At 47.4% G+C, this 17,753-nt stretch overlaps 1 protein-coding gene across 5 annotated transcripts in view; it reads left to right on the plus strand.

Annotated features, from left to right (window-relative positions):
• The first annotated feature begins 11,186 nt into the window (after window positions 1–11,186).
• Window positions 11,187–17,753, plus strand: part of PSD3 (pleckstrin and Sec7 domain containing 3) — a 573,880-nt gene continuing 567,313 nt past the window's right edge. For 3 of the 5 annotated variants that reach the window (XM_043454541.1, XM_043454550.1, XM_043454551.1), the window contains exon 1: window positions 11,187–11,373. In XM_043454541.1, coding sequence (XP_043310476.1) covers window positions 11,226–11,373 — 148 coding nt within the window. In that variant the 5' untranslated portion in view covers window positions 11,187–11,225. Of the gene's footprint in view, window positions 11,374–11,595; window positions 11,742–17,753 lie in introns of those variants that run through there. The other 2 variants (XM_043454542.1, XM_043454545.1) reach the window with 2 other exon arrangements.

Genomic DNA, 17,753 nt, shown 5'->3' on the forward strand with positions numbered 1-17,753 from the left:
TCAGCAGTTTTCTCAGCAGAAACCCTGCAGGCCAGAAGCGAGTGGAATAACATTCTCAAAATACTAAAGGATAAAAATTATCACCCAATAATACTCTATCCAGTGAAGCTGTCATTCAGATATAAAGACTTTCCCAGATAAACAAAAGGTGGAGGAATTAATCAACACTCACCTTCCTTATAAGATATGTTGAAAGCTCTACTACCAGAAACAAAACAATCAAAATACATAAACCTTTGAGAAAGATGATAAATAGAATCAGAAAATTGCAACTCCACATTAGAATAGGTTTTTAAACACCTAATTTTTATAGCATAAAAATTAAAGACAAAAAAGTAGGAGAAATAACTATAGCTATTTCAATTTGGTAACAAATTCACAACATAAAAAGGGATAATTTGAGGAACCAAAAATGTAAAATGGGAAGAAAAAAAGGATGAACCCGTATAGGAAAATGAAGATAAGATACCATTAGCCATAAAAAGGACTATTTGGGGACCTCCTTGGTGGTCCAATGTTTAAGAATCTGCCTTATAACGCAGGGGACGTGGGTTCAATCCCCGGCTGGGGAACTAAGGTCCTCCATGCAGCAGGGCAGCTAAGCCCATGCACCACAACTGCTGAGCCTGCCGCTAAGACCTGATGCAGCAAAATAAATAAATAGATATTTCTTTAAAAAGGACTATTTTATCTATGCTATAGTTTATACAAAGCTCGTGTTAACCAACCAACCAAACTAAAACACATAAAACTAGAACAGAGACAAAAAGTATACAAAAGAGGAAACTGAGAAAAATAATATACAAAGCCACCAAACCAACTAGAAAACAAATGATTAAATGGGAGTACTAAATCTTCATTTATGAGTAATCACCCTAAATGTTAAGTGTTAGTTGTTCAGTCGTGTCTGACTCTTTGCGACCCTATGGACTGTGTCTTTGCGACCCATGGACCGTATCCTGCCAGGCTCCTCTGCCCATGGGATTTTCCAGGCAAGAATACTGGAGTGGGCTGCCATTCCCTTCTCCAGGGGATCTTCCTCCAGGAATTGAACCTGGGTCTCCTGCACTTTAGGCAGATTCTTTACCATCTGAGCCACCAGGGCAGGCTGGATTTAATTTACCAATCAAAAGACACAGAGTGGCTGGCTGGATGAAAACAGTCTCCCAATATATGCTGCCTCTAGGAGACTGATCCCAGCTCTAAAGACAAACACAGGCTCACAGTGGACGGATGGAAGGTGACACTGGGCACAGGGCAGCCTAAACAAAGTCGCTGTAGCAGCACCTCCTGTCCCAGCAGACGAGATAGGCTTCAGCCAAAAAGAGTTAACAAGGGACAGAGACAGTGCATAACGATAAAGGGAACAATTCATCAAGGAAACAAACTGATTAATATATGTGCACGAAACATAGGAACAGTCTCAAAAATGACGGAATAATCTCGGTTCGTATCCAAGGCAAACCTTTCAACATCACAGCAATCCAAGTCTATGCCCCGACCAGTAATGCTGAAGAAGCTGAAGTTGAAAGGTTCTGTGAAGACCTACAAGACCTTCTAGAACTAACACCAAAAAAAAAAAAAAAGGTGTCCTTTTCATCATAGGGGATGGGAATGCAAAAGTAGGAAGTCAAGAGATAGTAACAGGCAAGTTTGGCCTTGGAGTACAAAATGAAGCAGGACAAAGGCTAACAGAGTTTTGCTAAGAGAACACCCTGGTCATAGCAAACGCCCTCCTCCAACACAAGAGATGACTCTACACATTGACATCACCAGATGGTCAAAACTGAAATTAGATTGGTTATATTCTTTGCAGCCAAAGATGGAGAAGCTCTATACAGTCAGCAAAAACAAGACCTGAATATGACTGTGGCTCAGATTGTGACCTCCTTATTGCACAATTCAGACTTAAATTGAAGAAAGTAGGGAAGACCAGGTATGACCTATATCAAATCCCTTATAATTATACAGTAGAGGTGATTAATTAATTCAAGGGATTAGATCCGGTAGACAGAAAGCCTGAAGAACTATGGATGGAAGTTCCTAACATTGTACAGGAGGTGGTGACCAAAACCATCCCCAAGAAAAAGAAATTCAAGAAGGCAAAGTGGTTGTCTGAGGAAGCCTTACAAAGAGCTGAGAAAAGAAGAGAAGCAAGGGGAAAGGGAAATATACACCCAACTGAGTGCAGAGTTTCACAGAATAGCAAGGAGAGATAAGAAAGCCTTCTTAAGTGAACAACGCAAAGAGAGGAAAAGAATAGAATGGGAAAGACTAGAGATCTCTTGAAGAAAATTGGAGATACCAAGGGACCATCTCATGCAAAGCTGAGCACAATGAAGGACAGAAATGGCAAGAAACTAACAGAAGCAGAAGATGTTAAGACGAGGTGGTGAGAATACACAGAAGAACTGTACAAAAAGAGATCTTAATGATCCAGATAACCACGATGGTGTGATCACTCACCTAGAGCCAGACATCCTGGAGTGTGAAGTCAAGTGGGCCTTAGGAAGCACTACTACCAACAAAGGTAGTGGAGTTGATGGAATTTCAGCTAAGCAACTAAAATCCTGAAAGATGAAGCTGTTGAAGTGCTGCACTCAATATGCCAGGAAATTTGGAAAACTCAGCATTGGTCACCAGACTGGAAAAGGTCAGTTTTCATTTCAATCCCAAAAAAAGGCAGTGCCAAAGAATGTTCAAACTACCACACAGTTACACTCATCTCACATGGTAGCAAGGTAATGCTCAAAATTCCTCAAGCTAGGCTTCAACATTACATGAACTGAGAACTTCCAGTTGTACAAGCTGGATATAGAAAAGGCAGAAGAACCAGAGATCAAATTGCCAGCATCCATGGGCTTCCCTTATGGCTCAGCTGGTAAAGAATCCACCTGCAATGTGGGACACCTGGGTTTGATTCCTGGGTTGGGAAGATTCCCCTGGAAAAGAGAAAGGCTACCCATTCCAGTATTTTGGCCTGGAGAATTCCATGGACAGTATAGTCCGTGGGGTCACAGAGGGTCGGACACGACTGAGTGACTTTCACTTTCCACTATTGGATCATAGAAAAAGCAAGAGAGCTCCAGGAAAACATCTTCTGCTTCATTGACTGCACTAAAGTCTTTGACTGTGTGGATCACAACAAACTGAGAAAAATTCCTGAAGAAATAGGAATACCAGAGCACCTTACCTGTCTCCTGAGAAACCTGTATGAAGGACAAGAAGCAACAGTCCAGAATTGGAACCTCATAAAAGAGTTCCATCAGAATGGAACAACAGACTGGTTCAGAATTGGGAAAGGCTGTCTATTGTCACCCTGCTTATTTAACTTATATGCAGAGTACATCATGTGAAATGCCAGGCTGGATGATTCACAAGCTGGAGTCAAGACTGCCGGAACCAAATCAGTAACCTCAGATATGCAGATGACACCACCCTACTGGCAGAAAACAAAGAGGAACTAAAAAGCCTTTTAATGAAGGTGAAAGAGGAGAGTGAAAAACCTGGCTTAAAACCCAACACTTAAAAAAAACAAAGATCATGGCATCTGGTCCCATCACTTCATGGCAAATAGATGGGGAAACAATGGAAACAGTGACAGACTTTATTTTCTTGGGCTCCAAAATCACTGCAGATGGTGACTGCAGCCATGAAATTAAAAGATGCTTACTCCTTGGAAGAAAAGCTATGACAAACCTAGATAGCATACTAAAAAGCAGAGATACTACTTTGCCGACAAAAGTCCGCATAGTCAAAGCTATAGCTTTTCCGGTAGTCATGCACAGATGTGAGAGCTGGACAAAAAACAAGGCTGAGCACCAAAGAATTGATGCTTTTGAACTGTGGTGTTGGAGAAGATTCTTGAGCATCCCTTGGACTGCAAGGAGATCCAACCAGTCCATCCTAAAGGCAATCAGTCCTGAATGTTCATTGGAAGGACTGATGCTGAAGCTGATGCTCCAGTACTTTGGCCACTTGATGAGAAGAGCCGACTCATTGGAAAGGACCCTGATGCTAGGAAAAGAAACCTGAATGGGACCCAGCAGACCAGAGAAATTGTTGAAGCCCCTGGGACGTCAGTAGGGCTGTGGCGCTGTAAGGACAAGCGGGTGGAAATTGGAAAGCTGGCTACCAGATCAGGGAGCCTGATGCTGGAGTTTATAGTTTATGGATGGAGTCACTGTGGAGGGTGTAGCACCCTAGTTTAGGAAGCTAGTTACTGTGGTGAGGAGGGAGGCTCGGAGAGCCCTGCCCAACACCTCAGGGGCTTCTGATTGAAATTCACAAACGCCAAGCAGCAGATAGTCACCTCTCCATCATACTTAGGGAGTGACCTCACTTCACATGTCAAAGAAAAAATAGATGAGGAGGAAACGCGCATTTTGCTGTCATCAACCCCATAACCTAACTTATGGCTTAGCCTGGTCACTCTGCTTTCCCGTCCGTTACAAGGAACGCCCTTTCTCCTCTCCAAGGCCAGCATCTCCTTAGGGATTCTGTGTTCCCTCCTCTCTTCCTTTCCCAGGACTGTGCTTCTACATGGATTGTTTCCCTCTTACGTCAGCAGTTTCTATTTACTGGGTTATTCTGATACACACACACACACACGCACACACATGTCTTAATATCAACCGCTATTTTTGAAGAAGATGCTTTCCTCTATTCCTGTCCCCCTCCAGCACCATATCCCTCCACCCCCTCCACAAGAAACCTCCTAAAAGAGTTGTGATCCTCACGTTCCACTCTTCGACTCCTGTTCCCACCGCCATCCACACCACCTGGGTCTCCATTCCCACCTCACCTCTAACACCTCACCTCTAACACCCAGAAGGACCTGCACTGCTCCAAAGCCCACGGCCAGTTCTCTGCTGTTTCCCTGCCCCTCCCCACGCCCACCCTCTGGCGCATAAGCTCCTGGGGAACAGGAATTTTGTCCTGCCCCGCTGCTGTGACCCGGATCCTGGACAGGGCAGACTCCCAGCAGGTGACAATGGTGTATTCACTGCTGACTTTCCTGCATCTCTCCCTCCTCAAACAGACAGGAGAAATCATGGCACAGGCTAGACCAAGTCGTTTCTCCTCCCTCCGTGCCTTTATCCTGCTTCTCAGCCTAGAAAAACCCCTGTTTTTCTGGACTCAGTTTGAAATCTAGACACCAGAAGGTTCTGAGTTCAGACAACAGTAGCATTAATGGAGTCATCTTTGCTGAGTAGTATTTATGCCATGTCCTTGGCTTTTATCAGTGAATTGGAGGAGAAATTGTCATATAAAATCTCCTATTACATTTGGTATGCTAGCATTACAGGGGGCATTTTTTTCTATTATGGTTCTCAGTGGCACTCATAAAACTCTTACTTGAAACGTTTATTTTAGAACATAGCTTGAAGAAGTGCTTATTTTCCCCTCGATGAACTGGTTATAACAACAAACATTATGTGATTGCCCACGACTCTGTCTTCTCTCTGACTACCAGAGAGCTCAAAGTCAGATATCAACGTATGGTGGAATTAAACTGTTCCTTGGGGACTAAATTTATTTTTCCTCTGGTTTTGATTTCTGTATGATATTTACAGTTTCCTTGGTCCTGATCTACCATTTGTGTTTTATCACTGCATTAATGTATTCATTGTTGGTGTCAGCTGGCCCCACCTCTTTTGGAAGGAGGGTGGGACAGACAGAAAGAATAGAGCGACACTGTCTCAGTGATGTCGCTGGCTCCAGGCTGATCGACGGTGTCCTTTATGCTCCCAGAAGACTTTGTTCTCATCGAGCACAGCTCTCTTCACATTATCAAATACTGTAGTTAAGGATGTGCCGATGGTTCATTTACTGGGTCCACCAAACTATGTGATCTTGGAAAACCACCTCTGGGGTTTAGCTGTGGAATGAGGATCATGTGGACCCCATGCAATGCAGATTGGGTCTTGAGCCCAGGTGGACTGGCCTCAAATTTGGCCAACACCCAGACTGGGACTTGAACTGACAGTGTTTTAACTGAGATCACACCTGGTCTCAGGACTTAATAAGGCTCAGGTTCTTGCTGTCTCATTTCAGAAAGAGTTCAGTGAGAGACAAAGTGATAGGTAAGAAGTGGATTTCTTTAGAGAGAAACACACTCCACGGAGTGTGGGCTGTCGGAGAAGGTGAGAATGGCCCTAGGGTGTGGGGTTGTCAGTTTTTATAGGAGTGGGTAATTTCATAGGCTAGTAAGTGGGAGGAATATTTCACAGCTTTGGGGAAGGGGTGGGAATTTCCAGGAATGAGGCCACTGCCTGCTTTTTTACCTTTATGGTTGGCCTTGGAACGGTCATGGCACCTCTGGGTGTGTTATTTAGTGTGTTGATGTGCTATAATGAGGCTTCCCAGGGGGGCACAGTGATAAATAATCTGCCCGCCAATGCAGGAGATCCAGGAGGCTTGGGTTTGATTCCTGGGTCAGGAAGATCTCCTGGAGGAGGAAATGACAGCCCACTCCAGTATTCTTGCCTGGAAAATTCCATGGAGAGAGGAGCCTGGCATGCTACGGTCCTTGGGGTCACAAAGAATCAAACACGACTGAGCACAAACACACTGTATGTATGAGTGTATATTGAGACTCAAGGTCTAGTGGAAGTCAACTCATTCGTGTGTCCACCATTTTGGAATTATTTAAAGTAAGTGTTAGTCACTCAGTTGTGCCCAACTCTTTGTGACCCCATGAACTGAAGCCCACCAGGCTCCTCTGTCCATGAGATTTTCCAGGCAAGGATACTAGAGTGGGTTGCCATTTCCTTCTCCAAGGGATCTTCCCAACTCAGGGATCAAACCCGGGTCTCCTGCACTGCAGGCAGATTCTTTACCAACTGAGCTACAAGGGAAGCCCTGGAATTATTTGGTTCTCAACAATTTATGTAATGTCCTTGAGCTATATTATTCTTTTTGAAGGGTTGTTCCCTGCCCCCTTCCCTCCTGTTTCACTGATGATACCTACCTGGTAGGTGTATTGTAAGAATTAAAGGAATGGATATGAAATGCTTAGAATGGTGTCTGGACTATATGAAACACTCAGTAAAGTTACTGATTATTTTTGCTGTGATTATGTTATAGTTACTTATGTGTTTGACTCTCCTGATGTGTCCTAAGCTCCTTTAGGTTAAGGACTTTGTCTTATTTATTTGTAATACATACTGTAGTGCCTGGGGTGTTCAATAAATATTTGTAGAAATGATTTAGATTGAAATCAGACTCTGATTCAGGATTGTAGAGGATTAGGAGATGAATTTAGAGAGCCACTATAGGAACAGATTTTGGAAGGCTTTAAAAACCAAGTCACATTGAAATCATGCAACGCAGAATGGGCCTTGAACCCATATGGCCAGGACTCAAACCTGCTCTTCTCCAGGTCAAACCTCAGATTGGGACTCAAACCCCTAATCTTTCAATTCATTCACTCACTTGGTGTCTGGACTTTCTGAGGCTCAGGATCTTTGGGTCTCAGCACAGAAGAAATTCAGTGAGAGGCACAGAGATAGGCAAGAAATAGATTTATTAATACAGGATGCTTGTGAGATAGGCAAGCGGGCAGGTGGGGGCTCAGCCCTGAGACTAAAGTGAGCTACAACTTTATAGTCAAAGGAAAGTGGCGAGAAGAAAAGACCACCTTCTTTGAGGAGACGTGGGGCTTATATCACTAGTTCCTCCTTCATACCTCGCAGGAGAGTGTCTGACCCTCTGAAGTCAAACTAGGATTATGATAGCACTTACTCAAATCAGTGGAAGGGTGGGACAGTTTCTCCCACCTAATGATCTGGGGCATATCTCATGCCTGCTTTTATTTATGGTTTTATAGTTAAGCAAGCCTGCTTCCTTCCATGACATCCTGATAGCCTTCTTGAGCGATCATTAACTTAGAGTGGTCTCCCAAAGTTTCCCAGGTTTCCTTCTCTATCTACAGTCCCCTCCTGGGACTTCTACAGCTAGTGGTTCAGTCACGTCCGACTCTTTGCAACCTCCTGGAGGTTGCTACTGTAACCCACCAGGCTCCTCTGTCCACAGAGGTCTCCAGGCAAGAATACTGGAGTGGGTTGCCATTCCCTTCTCCAGGGAATCTTTCCCACCCAGGGATAGAACCCAGATCTCCTGTGCTGCAGGCAGATTCTTTACCTCTGAGCCACCAGGGAAGCCCAGATGCCTGTATAACTATCCTATTCTATCCGTATCAACATTTCCATTTAACATTTCAGGAAGCAAGATCCACAGATGGCCTTTGAAACCCTGGTAGGAAAACGCAGTTTTCTAATGAAGACTAATCTAACAACGGGTGAGCCTATCTGGTTACTCACGGGGTGGGGTGGGATCGCCAGGAAAAAGATCTATAGCCCTTCTTGTCCAGGAGTTCCTCATGGTGGTTCTGGGGTTCCCTTTGTTGTTGCGCTAAACTTACCCGCAGGGTCTTGGCTCGAGTGAACTAAAGTGATGTAATTCTTTCCCCCGTGGCGTCACAGATCTGCCTCTGGAGGTTGGAGGGCGTCAGTCACGGGCCAGGGCAGTGGACAGGCTTGTAAAGGAGTGCCTCCCTCAAATGGACTGTAGCTGATGAAATCATCTCCTGGGGCAATGCCGAGGGAGAGGAGAGGCCGCTCCGGAGGAAGGCGAAAGTCAAGTCACCCAGCCCTGAAGGACGGCAGGGGTGTCCCACTGCAAGGGCCACAGGCCCGGCTGTCGGGGAGGCCTTCTCTTCATCCGCTGAGGTGCCTTGGAACTGGTTTCTTGGAGTTATTGCGGGGCCCCCGGGATTTGATTCCTGTGGGCGGGGTGGTGGGGTCGGGGATTGGTGGGGGGGACACAGACAGTGAGCCGAAGGGTGACGGACTAACCGGCTAACGTTGGGCTCCGGAGGGCTGGTGACCAGCGCCCGGGCGGTTTGGAGGAAGAAGGGAAAACCTGAGGCAGAATGAGACGGTGGGGGTCAGCGCCTCCTCCCCACCCGGTGGTTCTCAGGTGGTCAGGAGGCCCGAGGAGCCCCAAGCCCGCACCTCACCTCGTCTCCTCCCCTCCCCCACCCTCATCACCCCCCATCACCCCCATCCCATCTCCTCCCCATCTCCCCTCCCCAACCCCATCACCCCATCCCCTCCCCCCTCCCGGCCCCCATCACCCCCATCCCATCTCCTCCCCATCTCCCCTCCCCAACCCCATCACCCCCATCCCTTCTCCTACCTTCCCTCCTCCGCCCCTTCCGTCCCTTCCCCTCCCCTTCCCTCCCCGTGCCCATCACCCCTCCATCCCATCCCCTCTCCTCTCCTCCCCGTGCCCATCACCCCTCCATCCCATCCCCTCTCCTCTCCTCCCCGCGCCCCCATCCCCTTTTCTCCCTCCCCGCCCCGCCTCCATCCCCTCCCCACCCTGCCTCCATCCCCTCCCCACCCTCGCCGCCTCCGTCCCCTTTTCTCTTCCCCACCCTCCCCCGCGCCTCTCCGATCAGCTTCGGGCTCAGTCTCCGCGCTCCGGCCCTCCCGGCGCGCCGGCTCCCCGCGCCCCAAGGCCCTCCGCACGCGGCCACCTTCGTGAGGACGAGCGGCGGGTCCCGCGGCGCGCGCTGGGGCCGGGTTCCCGGCAGGACTCCCGGCGAGGCGCCCCGGTGGCGGCGGGTTAGCTTCCGCCGGCCACCGCCCCCCTCGCTGCGGCCTTGGCCATCACCGTTGCCATCACCGCCGTCTCCTTCGCCCGGCGCCCGCACCATTGCCCGCGGGGCGCGTTCCTAATCTCCTTCCCCTTTTCTCCCGCGGCCCCCAGGCTTTTACCTGCACCCCAACGACTCCTACCCAAATGGAAGGGCCCCCTTCCAGTTCTAGATCCCACCCCCGCTCCCCGCCCTGCCGCATCCTGCTTCCATCGCAGTAAGCAGGGGGGAAGCTCCAGAGTCACCCCGGCGTGAAATCCACGGAGACGCCCCCACTGGTACCACCACGTGAGAACACGCAGAGCTGGCGGTGGCGCGGGAGGGGCGCCCACCCCTGACCTTAAGGAAGCTTGCATCCATGGAGCCACATCCTCCCCATGGAGCGGGCCTGGTTGCTGAAAGGATTGTGGGTCAGTTCAGTTCGGTTCAATCGCTCAGTCGTCATGGACTGCAGCATGCCAGGCCTCCCTGTCCATCACCAACTCCTGGAGTCCACTCAAACTCATGTCCATTGAATCCGTGATGCCATCCAACCATCTCATCCTCTGTCGTCCCCTTCTCCCGCCTGCAACCTTTCCCAGCATCAGGGTCTTTTCCGAGGAGTCAGTTCTTTGCCTCAGGTGGCCAAAGTATCAGAGTTTCAGCTTCAGCATCAGTCCTTCCAATGAATATTCAGGACTGATTTCCTTTAGGATGGACTGGTTGGATCTCCTTGCTGTCCAAGGGACTCTCAAGAGTCGTATCCAACACCACAGTTCAAAAGCATCCATTCTTCGGCACTCAGCTTTCTTTACGGTCCAATTCTCACATCCATACATGACTTCTGGAAAAACCATAGCTTTGAATAGACGGACCTTTGTGGTCAGAGTTCTATATTCACATAGTCTGGCCAGGGTCCCTTTGTATACTGGCTCCCACCTCTCCTCCGCTTCTGCTTCTTCTGACCACAGACAGGCACACACAGCTTCCCAAGTGGAAGCTGTCAGTGGAAGTTCTCAGTAAGCCCCCCTGTACTAAATAAAGGACTTCCCAGGTGGCGCTGGCGGTTAAGAACCCACAGGCCAACACAGAAATAAAAGAGACTGGGGCTCCATTCATGGATTGAGAGGATCCCCTGGAGGGGGGCATGGCAACCCACCCAGTGTTCTTGCCTGGAGAATTTCATGGACAGATGAGCCTGGAGGGCTATGGTCCATAGGGTCGCAAAGAGTTGGACATGGCTGAAGCGACTTAGCTCACACGCATTCTAAATAAGGGCCAGCATTTTCCTAAGAGAGAAAGCTTCAGGCTGTAGGCGTGTGCCCAGGGCTATGTCTCCTGGGCCTTCAGCTCTGTAATGCACATGGCAGCTGAACTCTCAGATTTTAGAATTATGAACACAGCAGCCTACCCCCTCTTTAGTTCTGTTGCAGTGCAGACACCCAGAGGTTACAGAAATGTGTACTGCCCACAGAGTCATCATCTTCTCACAAACGTCAACTAAAAACTGCACACCAGGCTCCCTGCTCCACGAGTTGGACAAGACAGGGTGTGGTGGACGTTCTGTGGCCTCCAGTTTGGTATGAATCAGATTCTGTGTTCAGCAAGCCTGCCAGTGTCACGTTTGCTATGGTCTGCTTCTGTGCCCGAGTTTTCCCCAGGGGTGAGATGTGCGGATGGCCTTCTGCTCGGAGCTTTGGAGCATCTTGTGAAGCCCGCTAGCAGTGAAAGTGAGTTTCTGTCCCCATCTGCTCACCCCCTGTGTTTAGTTAACAGCGACTGAACGGTCAACTGCTGATTCACTGGATGCTCTTTAGTTTGTTCTGTCAGCTGTTTATTCATCTGTAACTTCCTGTTAAGATGCAGGGTGTGCTTTTTAAAGAAGCCTTGCGCAGCATAAGTTTTATTTTGGGACTGGATGTGCTAATATATAAAGAGGATCTCCGGGAGTTATTTAGCCCCGTGGGCTATTTTCTTTCAGCAAAATTTTGTGGGCACTCCCTTGGGTGCCAGGCATGGTTCAGGATACCAGTGGTGCAGCCGTGAATGAGACTGTCTCAGCTTCCAGAAGCTTGACGTCCACTCCTGCGAGACGCGCGTAAGTGTGAGTGCAGTGAAGTGTGGTACATGTGCAAGGTGTGCTGGGTGCAGAGCAGGGCTGGAAACTCCCAGGAAGCGAACTGAGGGAGCCCCCACGGCAGAGGCTCTGGTAGGGGATTTAGCAACATTTCAGCTGCGGGTGGTAGTGGTTTTTGTAGTCAGTCATTTCCAACTCCTGTGACCCTATGGACTGGAGCCCGCCAGGCTCCTCTGTCCGTGGGATTTCCGAGGCAAGAATACCGCCGTGGGTTGCCATTTCCTTCTCCAGGGGATCTTCCTGACGCAAGGACTGAACCCCGGCTCTCCTGCATGGCAGGCGGATTCTTTACCGCTGAGCCAGCAGGGAAGCCTGGTGGTCACGTGGCAAAGATGTCCCGTGTGCTGACAATGTGAGGGGAAGAGCCTGAACGTACGAACGTTAATCGAGAGCTATTTAAGAGGCTGTTGCAATGATTTAAGCAAGCAATGATAAGGGCCTAATTGAAGATAGAGGGGATGCCGTGGAGATCTGAGAATTTCTACAACAGGAGGGGATGGTGGGAGGTGAAGAGGAGTTTGAGGAGGCTTTTGTTTCGGGTCCTCGATGAACAGTGTTGCCAAATCAAAGAATGGAAGAGAAAGAGAAGCAGGTATGCCGAGTGAGGGCAGTGGAGATGGGCTCACTTTCCAACCAGTTGCAATTTGACTAGAAATCCAGCTTTGCAGTTTGAGAAAGAAGTTTGGGCTGGAAATGCAGATGTGAGCCACAGTGATTCTAGTGAGAACAGACTGTGTTTTCTGTTTGTGGTGCTTGACAAATGACCAGCACTTCAACAGTATATGGTGTTTATTTTAAAATGTAGTTGTGGGAAAAATGTAAGTGGATTCCAGATCACAGCTTTTTTCTTTAATGGTGTCAGCTTTTCTGGTAGGGGTTCAGCATATCAGGAGGAGAAGAGGGCAGTACAAACTGGACACAGCCTACTAAATGAACTTCAGGGTGTTAACGATGACGTTAAAAGTGGTACTTGCCTTTTCAGGATTGTAGTTGCTCAGTCGTGCAACCCCATGGGCTGCAGTCTGCCAGGCTTTTCTGTTCCTGAATTCTCCAGGCAAGAAGACTGGAGTGGGTTGTGATTCCCTTCTCCAGAGGATCTTCCCGACCCCGGGATCGAACCCAAGTCTCCCACATTGTTGGCAGATTCTTTACCATCTGAGCCACCAGGAAAGCCCTTTTAGAATTAGAGATTTAATCTTCACTCTACAGCATTCCAAAATCAAATGCAATATACAGTTTTCCATAGTTCACCAGAGTTGTTTTTTTTTTTTTTTAATTTTCAGGATTAGAGATTTAAAAAACACTCTGATGAACTAGGGGAAGCTGTATATTGCATTTGATCTTGCAGTGCTGTAGCGTGAAGGTTCTTTCTAAAGGTGCTGTGCTAGTTCCTGAGAAGTTGGTGAAAATGTGTCCTTAACCATACAAAGTAGAATTTTAAAGCACAACTTGTACTAAAATCGTCCTTTATATCCAGGAATCTAGCTTAACTCCAACCCTAACCTGTTTCCCTAACCCTAAGCCTAGTTCAACCCCCAACCTGCCTGTCACACTAACACTAACTCTGCATGATTCTGCATCTGCGCATCTAAACCGAGTCCTCACCCAAAGCAGAACTTTCACTCTGATGCTAATCACACCCCGGTCGTAACCTGAACCCTAAACCCAAATGCAGTGCTAACCCTTAACTCTAACCTAAACCCCATTTCTTGTCACTAACCCTAACCTTTACTTTAGACCTGGCTTTTTTAGGGGTGGACCTATTGGAGGAAACTGTGCTTAGGTCTCTAGAAACTAGATAATCAAAGCTGAGGAATGAATTTCAGACTAAATGAGTAATTTACAAGCAGATCATTAGTGAACCATCTTTCATGATTAGGTTCCCTGACTTTTCTGATAAACATATCCACGGTCTGGGTCTGGTTCCTGGATGTCCACAGGACTTCCTTGCCTCTGCTCTTTGATTTCACTAAGTGCTTTACTAAATAAGGGTTACTGTGAAAATGCAGTGAAAGTCTCTGGGAGGCAAGATCCAAATGAGAATACATTTCCAGACTCACAAAGGTGGATGCTACCCTTGACCCGCGTCTTCTAGGACTCCTCCCCAAAGTGTAAGGCTTTCCTACTCCAAAAGACTGACAGAAGGCTGGGAATCTAAGGCCCATGTGATTCGAATCCAAGTGGAACTCGAGGATTAGGCCAGCAGTCTGACAAGGACATGCTGTGTTGGACTCTGGGGGTTATGGAGGTGAGGCAAGGGACCGCATGGAGTTCAGACCCCTTATAGCCACGCTGAGGGAAAGCGGTCACCGTGCAGGAAACAGGGAGAGTCTGACGGGACAGGGTGTAGTCACTGCTAGACTGCCCGGTGCAGACCTGGATACTGAACTGGTTCAGAGAGTGGATGGTGGTGGTGGTTGTTTAGTCGCTAATTTGTGTCCAACTCTTGTGACCCCACAGACTGCAGCATGCCAGGCTTCCTTCCCTGTCCTTCCCCATCTCCCAGACTTTGCCCAAGTTCGTGTCCATTGCATCGGTGATGCCATCCAGCCATCTCATCCTCTGTCACCCTCTTCTTCTTCTGCCTTCAGTCTTTCCCAGCATCAGGGCATTTTCCAATGAGTCATCTGTTTGCATCAGGTGGCCAAAGTATTGAAGCTTCCGTTTCCCATTTGCATAGCACATAGTTGCTCACTAAACCTTTATGACTCACATTCCTCCTTCTTAGGACTCTGGGAGACTGATGAAAGGCAGGTATTAGTATAACAATTTACCTTTACATATGCAGAAGTGACTCAGAAAAGTTGACTCCCCCTGCCCCAAATCTCCCAGCAAAATTAGCAGAGCAAAGCTTTGAACTCAAGTTGGCCAACTTCAAATCCAATGGGATGCTCACTCTATTTCATGGAGTAAATGAGACCTGAGCTGGGCCTTAGAAGACCTAGTAGAATTTGAAGAGAAGAATATTCTGCTTAGGGTACAGAGTACAAGGAGGTGGCAGGAAGCCAGGAGTGGGGTGGTGAGCAGATAAGGAAGTGGGCAGTGAATGAGGAAAACTGGAAGGGAAAGTGAGCTTTGAGAGGTGGGCAGTGTTCTTGTTTCATGTAGGGCTTCACAGGCTTGTTGGGTGAGTGGCAGTGGTGTGTGTGTGGTGGGGGGTTCAGAACAATGGCGTCCAGGGGCAAGAGGCCCATCTAGGGGACTTTGGGGTGTAGCTACAAGGAAGCGGTTGGAACTGGGTGGCAAGTGCTGGTATAGAATGAAAACAAATGGGTTTTAAAAAAGACAGTTCAAAAGGACAGCTTTACTGTTACAGCATGAGATATGGAGAAAGTGAAAAAAAATCAGAGTCTGCATTTCAGACAACTAGTTATGTGGCCTCTGGCAAGTGATAGAATCTGTCTGGGCCCCGCAGCTGAAGGAAGTGTGAAGGCAGCTCTCACCTCACAGGGGACTGGGGCATGTATGAACAGGGAAGGACTGGCTTGATGGCTTTTTGTTGTTGCTCTTGTTTTTAATATTTATTTATTTGGCCAGTTTATTTATTTATTTTGCAAGGTGGGGCCCGAGGTATCTTTAGTTGCAGCACGTGGGATCTAGTTCCCTGACCAGGGATGGAACCTGGGCCCCCTGCATTGGGTATGCAATATCTTAGCCACTAGACCACCAGGGAAGTCCCAATTGGTTGTTTTGACGAAGATGAAGAGGGGACGATTTTAAAATGTCTAGAAAGACATTCTCAACAAGATCATTTAAAATAACAAAAAGCTGGGACTATTGTAAGTGACTCCCATGGGGCAGAAGTAAATACACTATGAGAACTGTGTTGAAATTAAAACCACATTTGAAGAATGTGGGGATGTAAATACTTAAAAATATAAAGGTAGGGGGAGAAAGGAGGACGCAACACTCTCTGAATCTTATGAAGAGTAAATACATGTAGAGAAAAAGGCCTGGGAGAAAACACTGAGAGTGATTATCTCTGGGTGATGGGCATGTGGTTGATTTGCATGATCAAGTTTTGTACTTTGGACTTTCTGCAATATCCAAGTTTTGTACAATGAGTCTTATTACTTTTTTTTTCTTTAGAAGGTAGTCTTTTAATTAATTTATTGATTAGGCTGCACCAGGTCTTCATTGTAGCATGTGGGATCCAGTTCCCCGACCAGGGATGAAACCTGGGCCCCCTGCATTGGGAGTGCAGAGTCTTAGCCACTGGAGCACCAGGGAAGTCCTCAGTGAGCCTTATTACTTTTATAAAGAGAAAAAATATTTAGGCAAGAAGAACAATAAACGAGTTCAACTACTACTGAATCCATGAAACTCGGACTGAGACTTGAACCCATGGTCTTTTAACTGAGATCTCACACAACTGGTCTTAGGGCTTAACGAGGCTCAGGTCTTTGATGTCTCATCACAGAAAAAACTCAGTGAGGCACAAAGTGACAGATAAGAAGTAGATTTGTTTAGAGAGAAACACACTCCATAGACAGAGTGTGGACCAGCTCAAAAGGTAAGAGGTCTGAAATGTGGGCTGACTAGTCTATGGACAGAGTAATTTCATAGGCTAATGAGCAGGAGGGTTATCCCAGCTCTTTGGGGGGAGATCTTTGATGGCTTCGGGACTTTGATGGCGCTGTTGGGTGCCCCTTAGCTTATGCTAACGTATTACAACGATGCTAACGAGTGAGGCTCAAGCTCTAGTGGAAGGCAACTCTTCCACCATCTTGGACCTAGATGGTTCTAGCCCGTTGGGCCATGTCTTATGGCTATGTCATTCTCTTAAAGGTTGCACCCTGCCCCTTCCCTCCTGCTTCACTACTGTTTAAAATCTTTAGGGTGTTGTTTCCCTTATAACTGCTCCAAAAGAAAATAGCATAGAATAAGTAGAGAAGGGGCAAGAAGTGGCATCCTTCTCTATCTGACTTAGAAAATATCAGTGAGTGGAATAAATCCTGAGACATGGCAGAGAGGGAGAGGTGACCTTCATAAGAAAAAGGGAATAGAAAGCTGGAGAAGAGAAAATACTGCAGAAACAGAAGCAGAACAGGGGATGCATGCCTTCACAGAGAGGAAATCAGAGTTCCTCTCTGTGAGGTAGTCTGAACTTTGGAAGCTGTTCACAGCTCCGATAAATACAAAAGCAGATAAGAATGTAGTTAAGTCACAATTGCAAACAATGCTTCATTGTACAGTATTTCAGTAGGTTTCAAACCTCCAGGAGACATTTGCCAAAATTCCTCTTGGTCTCCCACCAGGCCTGCAAAATGTTTTCAATGAACAACCTGCATTCAGGCATAAATAAGAACTGACCATCCAGTGACATCATGAAACATTTATGTGTTGAGAATGTTTTATGAATTTTCATGTAACTAAAGTACTCTTAGGAAGTTAGACCATAAACATGCCCTGAGGAAAATAATAATTGAAAACCAATAGGATAATTATCTTAGAATCTTGATATTGATCCATGAAGATTCCTGGCTTTGTCCTTAGTAAAGAGATAACGAGGCTTTACCACTGGTGCTCATGGTAAAGAACCTTCTTGCCAATGCAGGAGATGAGAATCAGGTTTGATCGTTGGGTGGGGAAGATTCCCTGGAGAAGGACATGGCAAGCTACTCCAGTATTCTTGCCCGGAGAATCCCGTGGACAGAGGAGCCTGGCGGGCTACAGTCCACTGGGTTGCAAAGAGTCAGACACAACGGAAGCGACTGAGTGTGCACACACACTCACACACACTCACACACACACACACACACACACACACACACACACAGAATGTACCGTGCCAGGGCTGCTGACTGGAGGCCACACAGGGGGTAAAACTGTCATTGATGCCAAGTCTTCTGCTAAATGTGCTACCTTCAGTCCATGGGATTTTCCAGGCAAGAATATTGGAGTGGGTTGCCATTTCCTCCTCCGGGGGGTCTTCCCGACCCAGGGATTGAACCGGGGTCTCCCACATTGCAG

The sequence above is a fragment of the Cervus canadensis genome, chromosome 31 (assembly GCF_019320065.1).
Source record: "Cervus canadensis isolate Bull #8, Minnesota chromosome 31, ASM1932006v1, whole genome shotgun sequence".
Classification (NCBI taxonomy): Eukaryota; Metazoa; Chordata; class Mammalia; order Artiodactyla; family Cervidae; genus Cervus; species Cervus canadensis.